The following is a 13,472-nucleotide window of genomic DNA, read 5'->3' as shown; positions in this document are numbered from 1 at the left end:
TTCTTCGACATCATCTTCTCAAGCACTTTATACGAGTACATGTTCTATAGTACACCAAGAAGACCCAACGTCAACCCTTGTCAAGTTCGTCTTTGATGCGTTTGCCACGGAGGGCGTTGCTGATAATTTCTGCCCCGCAATGTCGCACTACTGATACAGAGGCCAAGCGAGGCGCAGCTACCTGCCGGAGGCCTTGAGTTTAAACGTAGCAGTGAAAAGGTGAATGCATCTTCGGTGGAGAATAGTTAAAGACAGCAGACGACTTCAGTATGGAGGCGTAAAAGCGGGGATCACACACTGAAAGGAACATTACTTACTTTGCTCAAGGTGATAAAACAATTTAAGTTCAGTTCATTGCTAGAGAAAACAGTGGACCTTTCTTTCATCCTTCCCCCTCTGCCACCTGGAGTAATGTGCCAGACATGTCGCCAGACTAACCTCTTCAGATAGCATTAAGTCTCTCTCTCTCTCTCTCTCTCTCTCTCTCTCTAAACAACTGAGAATAAGCGCAAGGAAAGGTAAAGAAAATGACGACCTTGGTGGCACCAGCTCTCGTCCATCTCAAAGGGAATGATCGTAAAATACATCCATCCATGCAATAGGTGGTGCCCGAATCCACGCCTCACAGTTTGGCGCCCTCTGGAATTTAAGTGCGGATCTTAAAGGCCATGATTTCACTGGTTGCACGCAACGGAAGCGATTTTGGGAGCCAGAAACACGCCATGGACATCGGGATTATGGACATCACCTATTGCTCATACAACCGTCTCTCCCCTCTTTGCCCTCCATTTCTTCTCGCTACGGGAACGGCGCTCGCCTCACCTTTTATGTCCACGCTGCCGATGTTTATGAGCCAGACGGGGTGTCCCTTCGGATTGCAGTCCAGGATGCCACCCGGAAAGTTCTCGCGCATCACCTGTAACATTGATAAATGGCCGAGCCCGGTTTGGTATTTTCTTTTTCATTTTATTTCTGGTCTCACTGATAGTATAGGCCACATATTTAGTGAGCAGTACATGCTTGTTATGTTTATATGGCCGCTTGTAACACACCTTGCCTGCCCTCTGCTTAGTTTCATTACCCATGCCCCTTTCACCACATATGACACTCTTCAAGATTTGCGCACGAAAGTTCTCCGAATCAAATAATTAGAAAAAACGACAACAAAAAGCGCTTTGTTCTTGAGTACACTTTGTCACCAAGTGGTCGTACATCCTGTCGTCTGGTTATCCATATTCTTCAATGTGCAAAAAGTTTCAACTGCGTAATCTCAGCTACATTAATCATCTACGCAGTGTTTGATCTCCTGATCAACTCAGCCGTCGTACTACCGATCGAAAGGTCTGATAATGTGCCACTGTGTCTGGCGGCCTTACCACGGCGAATCTCAAACGTCACAGCCGATGACATATCCAAAGATAACTAGCTTTTCACCTACAGTCGATATCATCAAAATCACCTAGATAGCAAAAGTCCTGTACCCTCCGATTCAAGACGTCATGCTACCTGGCCCGAAATTCCCCATTGCCAACGCTGGCATGACGAAACCAGTGACGTCGAAGACACCTTTTCTTATTCTGGAGCATCCCCATTAGATTCTGCGGCAGTCGGGCCAGCTAGCAAGACGTCATGGATCGGAGTGAAGAGGCTTTGTGTTTTCTAGGTGTTGTTGAAATCATCCGGTCATTGTACTACTCCTGAATGTTACACGACGGCCGAATGACTCTAGTGGATGAAACCTGTTCCGCCGACCATCAGTGATTTCAGCATTACATAAGTTCGCTCGCTATTGCCGTTAGACACTCTAATTTTTCTTTCCGTCACTTAGTTTCGTAATCCACAGATTCACTCTAACTCCCTTCCTTACCGTCCATTTCTATCCCGTAGAGGATTACTGTCACAATGCAGTTATCTTTTCAATCATATTGGTAAGCTGGTGTGTTGCAGAGTGAGCTGCTAATACATTCACACACGGCTCCACCCATCTGGCGAACTTATCCTGAACAGGTGACTTTTCAGCGCAGCTGTCACATAGTTTTACAGTACTCCTTAATCGTTTCCAGGTCACTGCACATGTGAGCGGACCGGGCAGCGTATAAAGTACGACCATAACAGAACGTACCCCGTTACAGTGCCCCATACGTCGATATGGAACAGCAGTCCTCACTTTCCTGGAAGGCTCAATGCCAGCTGAATAACATGAGCCTTACAACAGAGCCCGGTCGCAGACTTTGTCTGTGTTGTGGTTGCTTCGGAACTTTTAACACAAAACCTTTTAAAACTTCGGAACTTTCGAAAAAAAATGGCTGTGGCTTAGCTAAGGTTAAGCCCAGGATGCGAAGCATACGAGCCTTTATTTTAACGCGACAGCGTTAAAGAGCTCGTGTCGCAGAAAAGCCGGTGTTGTCGGCGTCGGCTCAGGCGTGCGGCGCTTGCTCAGGCGCACATTTCGTTGTGCCGAACGCTGCGTTGCTCGACGCTCACCGCGTCCGATGCGGGGGGTGACGCCGCGAGCGACGGCGCGAGTTGGAGCCCCGTTTCTCCTCTGTCGTGACGCCACGGTGTCACGTGGTATTGAAGGCGACACCGCCGCGCCTGAGGAGCTGGGTTGAGCTCTAGTAATATGCTTCGCATAAAAAAGGTACGCGTGTAGCAGTGGAGACACAGAAGCCGCCAAACCCACCTTGGGCACCTTGTAGTCCGTGAGCAAGGTGTCCACGCCGTTCTCCTTGCGCCATCGCAGGTGCTGTTCGGGAAGCAAAGCTCAGCCGAGGGCTGTGCGCCCACCAAGGGCGCCAACGCGTCTCACCTGTCGAAACATGTGCTCCGCCCGGTCCAAGTCGAACTCGCGTGCTGAGGAACAAAATCACTTGTTAGAATTGCGACGATAATGTCGCCAGGCAGAAGTAAATTCTTTCGCGGGAACGGCCTCAATTGAGGTAAATTGCGCAATACGCTGCCAGCAAGCCACGACAGAAAGTGTGATGTGCGAACGTCCGATACACACGACACCCCACAAGCACGTGATTCAGACAACTGCATGTGAACTTCAACGAAACACAACGTAATGTTGGTTCGATCCATGAGGTAGCAGGAAGGAGGACTTCGGCTTCTCATGGTTTGAGGTCGTCACATTCATCTACGACGAGACGGAACGGGTTTCCACCTCTCAGAGGACGTCCCTGAAAAGTGTCGCGCGACTACTTTTTTTGTGTTTTTCAGGCTTTCTTTTAGGCCTGGAAAAAAAAAATTATGTAGCACGCATTTAGCAACAGGAAGCTGTATCGAGAATTTTTCAGGAGGGTCTAGAATTTTCTCATTGGCACTTCATCTGGTCTGACTATAGTATTTGAGCAGTTCATTAACTATTAATAACTAATTATACAATTAGGTGAAATACAATAGTATAGTCTGACTGATAGTCTGATGGTGTCAAACTGTTTACGTGAACAGCTAACTCCTTACTACTTTCCTTTTTTTTTTCTCCTGGCAATGCCGTTTTTTTTTTTTTGCTCACTTCCTGACAGTAAATATGCTTCCGAGATATCTAAGAGTTCATTGAACAGTAAAGGGCTTTGCTGCGTCAGATAAGGCTTAGCTTCCATGTTCAGGTGTATGAGCAAAATCAAATGTGACCTGAGTTGCATGACAAATCTTATTAGGCCAGGTTGTGCTCTGCAGCAAGTTTAACTGTATCCGCTTGGTCGCATACTGTGGGTTCGTTTACGGTTACCTGCTGCGGCGCCATTGTGTGCTCGCCTCGCCCAAGACCTACATGCGCAATACAGATCACAAACGCCCTCACCTCGAAGCCATCGAAGTAGGTTGGCGTCCGTGTGCTCCGGCCCCCGGACGTCTGCCACCGCTTCGCGAAACTGTGAGTGAACAGGACACAACGAACATGTCAACCGTGAGTCGCTGTAAGCTAAAGTGTCACGCGTCCACCACAACGTGACTATATGTATATTTGTGGGTTTGCTAACGCGCACAAGGACGGCCGCTCTGGAAAGGCTTTACATTCAGAATTGCCTTCAGAGGGTCCCTCTGTAGCGTCTCGCTTCTCAGTGCGTAGCCCTTCAGTTCGCATAGCTAGTTAGTGCGGACTGCTGCGTGCTTTAGAACGGACCCTGCCTCAAGTGAAACGCTACTGATTGATTGATTGATTGATTGATTGATTGATTGATTGATTGATTGATTGATTGATTGATTGATTGATTGATTGATTGATTGATTGACGTTTTTCTTCGTGTGCAGATCGTGTGCGCCGATGAACGTTCACGTGCTTGCATGACCATTCGATGCAGCCTGGATCATTCGCTTCCGCAGCGTGGTTTTGTCATCTTTCTGCCGTCGTAGTTTGTAGGCGCGCTCGTAGTTATATGCAATTTCACTTGCACTTAGGGCTCTTCTGGAACATTGGATGACACGTGCATAAAAGCGGCCAGACGCAAGCGGCCGTTATCTGTTTCGCCGACCGCCGACGACGCTCGTTGCTATCGCCGCCACCGAGTTTAAAGAACACATTATCCAAGTAGACTGTTCACGGGTCACTAACCGCCTGTCTTCCCGCCTGCCTGCCTGCCTGCCTGCTTGCCTTGCTGCTTAGCTGTGCCTGTGATTAGTTACACTTACGGCACATTTCAAATTTTCGCGCAGACGAGGAATGTCGCAATAATAGTCGCTGTGTGCACCTGGCAAATTGTGCACTACAATGTGGGACGTTGTAGTGTAAGTTAAACGAGTGCTCGCTTTGTCGCGACTATGGATACTAAACTCGTCCGACGAGTTCTCGCCGAGAAATAGATCTAAAAACACCGCGAAAAGTATGCAGAGGATGAAAAAAAAGAGAAAGTCCTGCCTATTTCGTTAGATGCATCTATCGCCTCCCATGGCAAAAACTACGCTAGATGAGCAGCATGAATTTCTAATGTGCCTTGAACGTTTTACATGCACAACGCGCCTTAGTACATAGATTAAATATTTTGTCAGAGTAATGAAACCTTTATTCGTCAGTGGACCCCTCGCAGCATTGGCTATGACTTTGCGCACACTAGCCTCGAGGTCGGTATTTGGACCCCGGCCGCAGCGGCCACATCTCAATGGGAGCAACATGCATAAACGCTCACGTATGTAGATTTAAGTGCACGTTAAAGAAACCTAGGTGGTCAAAATTATAAAATCTAGTGCCCCTTCTACAGCGTGCCTCATAATCACATCGTGGCTTTGACACATAAAACCACCAGAGTTTAATTATTTTATTTGCGACTACTGCGCCCGTGTTACGGCTGCCTCTTACGCCCTCTGTGCCTTTCAAGCTGTTTGCTTTGTACGATGCTAACCCGCCAGCTCGCCCAAGTCGCCGTTTGTTTTAGATTAAAGACATCCCCCAGGCCCCGAGGATTCCCTTCCACAGAACAAACTTTAAAGCAGCTCTAGTCTGACTGCCCATCGTACGAAAATGAAAGGCTAGCACTTGGGTCCACTTAAGGAAAGTTAGACGACCAGCCTTTTGATGAACTGAAGAATCTGGAACTGTGACCTAGCTCGTGCGTCTGAGATATGCAAAACCTGCCGCGTTTCTTGAGATCCAGCAGCCTGTGTGACCGCTTGTCAGTGACTAATCCAAGAACCCTTGGGCTTGTGTGCTGTGGATGTTTCTTCTCTCCTTATGCGCATCTTCCTCGTCCCCCTTCTCTCTACCCGAGTGCAAGGTAGCCCAAACAGGGGCAGACTGGTTCAACTCTCTCCCTTTTCCCTCATCACTTTTCTCTCTACTTCTGTGGCATTCCCTTGACATACACGAGGATGGGCCTCTCGCAAGTGGCAAAAGATTACCAGGTATATCGCTGTTTTCAACTCTAGTGCGTCTCGTGCCTTTGTTCTTGCCTTGCTTTGTTCAGTACAGAGAGATTAGCAGATTACTAGGTTGCGCAGGCCACAACATTGTTCCCGCTGTCGACCGGATCTCCGACTCCACCCCGAGAGAAGTAATAATAAACAAAACAAAACTGGAAAAAGTGAGCCACACTTGACAGCTTGCGAGCCGCCGACGCGAAGAAGGTCAATTTATGTACCCTCCTTCGAATAAAAATAGATCCCATAAAATGAGGGAAAATTGGGATCCAAAGGTAACGCAGTGCTAACAAAAACTGTTTCTTCCAATGAACAAATAGAGGATTGGATAAAACCGTGGTATCAGAACTATGCATCATTGGCTACCAGACTAGCTCGCGTCGCGTCTTTTACGGCTTGTGAAAGTGTCGCCATTAAAGTAGCCTTGCGGAAACGTAATTCCAGTCAGCATCAGCCTGCTGTTCTCTTTGCAGGCAGCAAGGCTGCGCTTTACCTATTTCAGCGAGGGTTTCCCCATGGCAAGTGCATTCAGCGTACGTTACAGGTCCTTAATGAATTACAGAACGTTGCATTAATCATCGTTTTCCGGTAAGCGCCTTCATATATAAGTGTAGCGGGCAACGAGGCCACTGACAGTCTTTCGCGCAAAGTGTTGCAGTCCAGGCCACCGAAGAAGGCTAACCAGTACGCAGAAAGAGACATGAAGCAGGTCATCTTAAGAGGAAGCTTTAGCTCTGGTGCTCCTGTCCAAACACATGTAAAAGGGGAATTCATTTTTCTCGGCAACCACTGCACCAAATTTGGCGAGGCTTGTTGCATTTAAAACAGAAACTGAAGATCTAGTGACTGTTGCTTCGCATTTTGGTTTAGGTCGTCAATTTTTTATTAAAAAGTGGCAAAAATAAATAAAATCAGGAAACCAAACTATCAAGTTTACAACTCTGCAACTCAGCAATGAAAAATGATGTCTTAATTATGTGAATGGTACCTAATAGTTCATCTAAAGCGCACACAACTGACATGTTACAAATGAATTTGAAAAAATTTTAGTAATATGGAAATACAGCTTTTGCAGAACTCTTCTATACGACGTAACAATTTCACGTAAGATATAAAATGACATATAACATTTGTCCGCTTCCAATGGTCTAGTGGATGCTCTTTGCAGAACCGCGATATCTGTTCTTGATGCAGAGCTATTAATTTGTAAACTTCGTGCTTCTGTTTCTTTCTCAAACTAAAGAATTTTTCAAAATTTTTAAAACAAAATTCAGGCCCTAAATTGAAATTCCGCTACGACCACTCACTAGAGCTTAGCTTCCTCTCTCAAATGCAACAAATTTCATTAAAATCGGTGCAGAGATTATCTCATAGAAGCGTCTTTGCGTTTTACATGTATTTGAATAGGCCACGTCGGAGTTGGGCCCGAGCTAAAGCTTCCTCGTAAGCCACTTCCGTTCGCTGTGGTCTCCACCGCACCAACCTTTTGCTATTAAGTGCCTTAACAGAATTGAAGCCGCTCTACTTCGTCGCATCCTCACAGGGTCAGAGCAAACTCCAGCTTGGCGGTGCAAGACAAAACTTGTCCCATCATCGTCGTGTGTGAATTTGTCAAGCTCTTGGGGACATCTAACATTACATACCAAAGCGCCCTAAACTTGAAGTCGAAGGTAAGATGTTGACAGGTGGACTGAATCGCAAGATGGCCCCACACCCTAGTGAGAATGACATTCGGTCCTCGCGAGGACATTGGACGTTTAGGAGAGAGGTGATTGGCTCCTCATAAAATTCCCACTGAATGAATATGAGGGGTCGTATAGTGTGAATGGTGAGCCATGTGGGACGACGTGCAGTAACGGGCAATGCGTAGCGCTCGCTGTCAAGCTCATTGTGATTCCGGGTGTTGTTGTTACTAGACGGACTGCGATGGGCTTCAGACCGTACTGCGTTTGAGAGGTGGCGCTTGGGCTGAGCAACATGCGGGCAAACTTTGCAAGTCTAGGTCCGCCTGCAGCAAGTAGCACCCCTCCTCCTACTCCTCGTAAGAAGGACCCTTTGTTCGCCCTGCGTTATCATCGGATCCACCTTTTCAAATCCCAGCATAAGAAGATGAAGTGCTGATGAAGAAGAACTGGTTGCAAAGAAATGGTTTTCTGCTATGTGGGTGTCATAAACTTCACTAATACTTGGTTTCCATTCCAAGGTCCCGACATATGTGCCCTAAATTGAAAGAAAAAATTTATAAAAGAGATGAATGTTAGTTCGGTAATTTGTTGACAACACACTACGATTTATCGTTTAAATATAATACCCGCATTTTCTTGTAATCATGCTGGTACGACGGAATTGCGCAGCCACGTGGTATTTTCAGCAGTACACATTGCCCGACTATCGGGTCCGTCATGAAGCAATGCTCGAGGAGCACTCAAAGACAACCGTATCATTGTTTCTCTTTGTCCTTCCGTTGTTCCTGTCAAGTACCGACACAGAAGGTTGCTGGAGCCCTATCAGGAATCTTGAAGCCAACGAACTTGAGTGGCCGCACTTGGGTTTCGTGGTCTGCGTTGTGAGCGTTCAAAGGTGACAGACTCCGTGAGTTACCAAGCGCTTCGGCGTGTGAAAAGCAAGAATATCCCTTCATTTAGGATGTACGTATACACATCTGTGTACGTGACTTCTTTTCGTCAGTTCTTTCAAGTGGTGGCAAGGAAGAACTACGCGTTTTGAGCTTCGGATAAAGTGAATCCCCCTAAGTAGTCAGTGGACTTCATTTTATTTCAGTGTGACTGATGCTGCTGCTACAGCTAAAACCACCACCATGTTTGACGATGTGTTATTTCGGCGTGGCTCGTCCTCTTGACAATGGGGAACGAATCATTTCTTCGTTTCTCGTAACGCTTGAAGGCAATGATTAACTTTTCGCATGTGCTCCGAGCCGGTGATTCAGTTATTTCTATGGAAGAATGCAATACCTCTGATTGTACCATATTACTTTTAGAGGCTACAGAAAATTCGCAAAGTGCGCGCCTATCATCTTGACTTTCTTTCTGCGGAGTCGGCAGTGCACTGGCACAATGTTGTGTGACTTTGATCACATTTACCGACAGTTCTTCATCACTAGTGACTGAGGGGGATATAGTCACGGCTGTAGACAGCAATGTCAGAAAAAACCTGCGGTATTACAGTAGGCACTCAGTGAGCTGATAAATTCGCCCAGGTTAGGTCTGGCATACGATGTCGTATAAGTGCTGCTGCTTTAGTGTGTTCACTATGCACGAATGAAAGGATAATGCTCAGTGCGGGAAAGCAGCCCATTCAGTGACTTTGGTTTTCTATACTGTCGATGGCACTTTCTAGCCGTGCGAACCGACAACAGCGCGCCGGTCGGCGTATATGACGAACTTCTGAATACTTTATCGGACACTGCAGACTTTTCATTTCATAAATTCACCCCTGTAGAGAAGACGCACGTCATGTTATGCGCCGTTGTGGTTGATACGCTTATGCCACGCATGCTCGTTTTTTGTCTCTCATTTGGTCAAAAGCAGCGGAGTTAATTTTGGCCTTTGAAGCTTTGGCCGCTCAACTTTCTTGTCATTTTTTCTTCCTCGATAGCACAGCTTATAACTTTTTTTGTCTTGACAAATGGTTTCTGTCAAAGCCGCGACTCCAGTCTAGATCCGCGCAAGCAATTCATCGCGCCCGTCGTATATCCAGCCTTTCTCCCGTGCGGTTATATCGTGCATCGAGAACAGCGGATGTACGTATGGCATTGCTGCACTGTTAGCCTATTATACCAACGCGCCCCCGCAAAGAGGTCAGGCCTTGCCGCTCTAAACCGCGCAAGCAGTGACTTGACAGAATGCAAACTGCACAATTCAGACACCTGGCAGTATGTGTACAGTTGTTCAGGCTGGCGACATGGCCGATGCGTTATGTATTCCTTCGTACACGGATTCTTCCTGTCCTCGCCATCAAATATAATCTCTTTCTCTCTCTCTTTCTTTAATTTTCCCCCTTACTGTGTGCAAGGTAACACGCTGCTGCACACAAGTTCGAGTAGGCCTCTCCGACTTTCTTGTAACATCTATCTATCTATCTATCTATCTATCTATCTATCTATCTATCTATCTATCTATCTATCTATCTATCTATCTATCTATCTATCTATCTATCTATCTATCTATCTATCTATCTATCTATCTATCTATCTATCTATCTATCTATCTATCTATCTATCTATCTATCTATCTATCTATCTATCTATCTATCTATCTATCTATCTATCTATCTATCTATCTATCTATCTATCTATCTATCTATCTATCTATCTATCTATCTATCTATCTATCTATCTATCTTAGGAAAACAATTTATGTTTAGATCAGTTATGAGGGATGATACAATTGCACGGACCTTTTGAAAGGTTATCTATTTAATCAATTAAGCGACAATGCATTAACATGGGCTGACATAAACACTGTACTCTTTCCCGCAAGCAAGGGGGCTCTCGCGTCTTGCCTTTATTTTCTATTACTCCGTCACGCACCTTACCCACGTGTATAAGCTAGGGAACCGGACGTAGGCATGCACGTAATTGATCCCAACTTCATTATCATTCCTTATTTTTTTATTGCCTCACATTCTCTATATCTGCGCAACATAGGGCGCATAGGGCCACCTGCTAGCGTCCCAATTAGCTGAGCTGGTAGGGCGACCACCCGGGGAAGGCATTGGTCCCTGATTCGATCTCTGGACAAAGTCGAATTTTTCGTTCGGCTGTGAAGCGTCATGTTTTCTGAAAAAGCCGTGTCACACGGCTTCACGCTCCTTTTGGGTGGTTGGTTTCTTTTTTTCAACGACATGTCCTCCAAAATTTAGATTTCGGCACAGCTTGTTTGCTATAAGACCGTTAGGCACCTGAGCATAGACGGGGAAGATCCACAAAAAGGCGATGAATATCTCCAGCAACCTTGAAAGAGATGAAAGAGCGCAAAGATGAACAAACACAGCCAGTCTCGTTTAAATTCGCGCTCAAGAGGAAACACGAGCCACGAGCGCAAGCTGTGAGGGATGGTGTTCCAACTCTTGCAATTGCTTTCGAGCAAACAGTCCAGCGATGCATGTGGCGGCGCCCAGAGCGCTCTCGTTGGAAAGATGTATGGGTTGCGCGCATAGGCCTCGACGAAATGTCATTTCAAGGGTGCTTCCTTTCTATATTTCTTTTTTTTTTCTCGCGGCTAATTTCACGTGTGCTCATAGAAATTTTTCAAGCGTGAAAGTCATGAAAACAGGAAAAGGCTCTTTTCTAGCATCAAGCGTATTCATCGTTTCAGCATTGACATATCTTGAATGGCGTGTGTGTGTGTGTGTGCGTGTGCGTGTGCGTGTGCGTGTGTGTGTGTGTGTGTGTGTGTGTGTGTGTGTGTGTGTGTGTGTGTGTGTGTGTGTGTGTGTGTGTGTGTGTGTGTGTGTGTGTGTGTGTGTGTGTGTGTGTGTGTGTGTGTGTGTGTGTGTGTGTGTGATTCCTTTAAGAACTCTATTCGTCACTAAGGCATGTTTATATGCATCGGTCGCTAGGAAATTCGCGTCTTCAGTACTGCTCTAACTTTTCTTTCTCGAAAATTTCATTTTCGGTGACCATGTTTCAAAGGTCAACGGAACACGTACATACGAGAGCGACTTAGAAAGTTCTTGCTCCCTTTTTTTTAAAGCCAAATTATGGTTGTAAATGCGAAGCCAACATATCCACTCCCAGCGATGGGTCTTTCTCGGACCAGCCCGGCCTTATCTGCCGGTAGCTCCGCGTCAAGGCACTGCTGTCATTTGTTGAAGATGGCGGTTGTGCTTCACGCGTCCGACGGCCTACGAGCAACCAAGTGTGATTCGTTTTCTATATGGAGCAAGGAATGAACGCCCATAGAAACCCACAGAGAAATAAATGCAGCCCACGTGTGGGGGGAAAGGTGTTTCGCTTTGAGAAGTGGGACGTGGTGGTGGTGGTGCGAATTCGCAAAAGGCCCTGAATACCTGCATGACAATGAGCGTTTGGGGGAGGCCGCATGCGTCGCTGATTGACGACTGCGATGCGACAAATTTAGCGCTGCGATGGAAGATATGTCTGTAGCGGTGTGGACACCACGTGAAAAAATAGTGTGAGGTACGTAGAATAATACTTATATTTGCAATTACCTGTATGTACCGTATGTACCGTAAAATTTATTTTGGCGAATAATATTTAGGGGCAAATATTTTCTGGTTCGCCCTGATATATATATATATATATATATATATATATATATATATATATATTTGAGAGAGAGAGAGAAGGGGGAGGGAGAGAGAGGGAGAGAGACTAAAAGACAAATAAGGTTCCTTGAGAGAGCGAAAAAAAGACGACAAAAATACAGGAAAGGCTGGATAATTACGCAGAAAAGTCTGTTTTGCCACGCTACAAATAGGGGTATGGGATAAGGTATTTGAAGAAAGCGGTGGCGCCGATTTCGTTTCCCTACTCTTCCTTCTCCCTCACATTATGTCTTGAATGGACAGAAAACCCATTCAAGGTAGTTTAAAATGCTAACTGTGCACCCGATGACTGCATCGGCGAAATATTAGTTTTGACGAGTTTGCCCGAGCTTGACTTTATGACTGCCGGTCGTGACGTGTTTTCAAAGCTGCGAGATAACTTTCCGTCTTCTTGTAACGAAATAAATGTGCTTCCGAGTTTTCTATCACCGATAAGCAGCTGTAAATTAACGTTACTTTTCTTCATGATAAACGAACAACGATAAATAAAAAAAAATAGCGAGAAAAGGCATTACGTACTTACAGAATAAACTGAAACACGTGATGATTTAACAGCGACGGCTCAAATTGGCGCGCAGTCGACCGCTATATGTAGCCCTAAGACGCGCATGAATAGCGAAGAATAAAGAGAACCAAGTATTCTGACATGAAATTGCACTAATGCCTTTTCCTCGCCGAAGGCTGTCTCGCAACTCCGATCCTTAGGGAACGAGGTCGCGTGATCGAATCCCGGCTACGGCGGCCGCATTTCGATCGGGGCGAAATTCAAAAGCACCCGTGTACTTGGATTTAGGTGCACGTTAAAGAACCCTGGGTGGCCGAAATTTCCGTACTCCCCCACTACGGCGTGCCTCATAATCAGAAAGTGGTTTTGGCACGTAAAACCTCATAGTGATCCTTAGGGGAACGCGGCAACACAAACACGCGTTCGTGCTCATTCTTAGTCGTTCTCGCTTTCGGGTCTTGAGCCGCGGTTCATCCGCTATTATTCCCGGATGTGGCTGGATCGCGCTCGTTTGTACATTTCGTACTCTCGAGCTGGCCAGCGAGAAACGAAATGGTGAAGAAAGAAAGAAAAAAGAACAACGAAACCGAACAGCATTGGTGCTTTCGAAAGAAAAAGAAAGTACGCTAGCCGATACGTGGGAGAAGGCTCACCTGTTCAAGCGTGGTGCGTTGGCGCTCATCGAGGTCCTGCAGGTAGCCGCTCATGGTGTCGAATGACGGTTCGGGCCAGCGGCTCCGTTCGTTGTAGTCGCTCGCGCGCCCGCTAGACCGCCACTATCTGTGCGGCGCAAGGGCGCAGCCTT

The 13,472-nt window shown here is 46.3% G+C and overlaps 1 protein-coding gene across 1 annotated transcript in view; it reads right to left on the bottom strand.

Moving 5' to 3' along the window:
• LOC135913945 (SEC14-like protein 2) overlaps positions 1-13,472 on the bottom strand; it is a 31,580-nt gene extending 18,108 nt beyond the window's left edge. The window contains exons 1-5 of the mRNA XM_065446644.2: positions 13,321-13,472; positions 3,806-3,875; positions 2,810-2,853; positions 2,684-2,746; positions 823-916 (exon numbers count right to left, since the gene is read on the bottom strand). Coding sequence (XP_065302716.1) covers positions 823-916; positions 2,684-2,746; positions 2,810-2,853; positions 3,806-3,875; positions 13,321-13,374 — 325 coding nt within the window. The 5' untranslated portion in view covers positions 13,375-13,472. The remainder of the gene's footprint in view (positions 1-822; positions 917-2,683; positions 2,747-2,809; positions 2,854-3,805; positions 3,876-13,320) is intronic.

The sequence above is a fragment of the Dermacentor albipictus genome, chromosome 5 (genome assembly GCF_038994185.2).
Source record: "Dermacentor albipictus isolate Rhodes 1998 colony chromosome 5, USDA_Dalb.pri_finalv2, whole genome shotgun sequence".
Classification (NCBI taxonomy): Eukaryota; Metazoa; Arthropoda; class Arachnida; order Ixodida; family Ixodidae; genus Dermacentor; species Dermacentor albipictus.
Note: the sequence above shows the minus strand (reverse complement) of the source record. Positions and strands in the feature narration are given on the sequence as shown.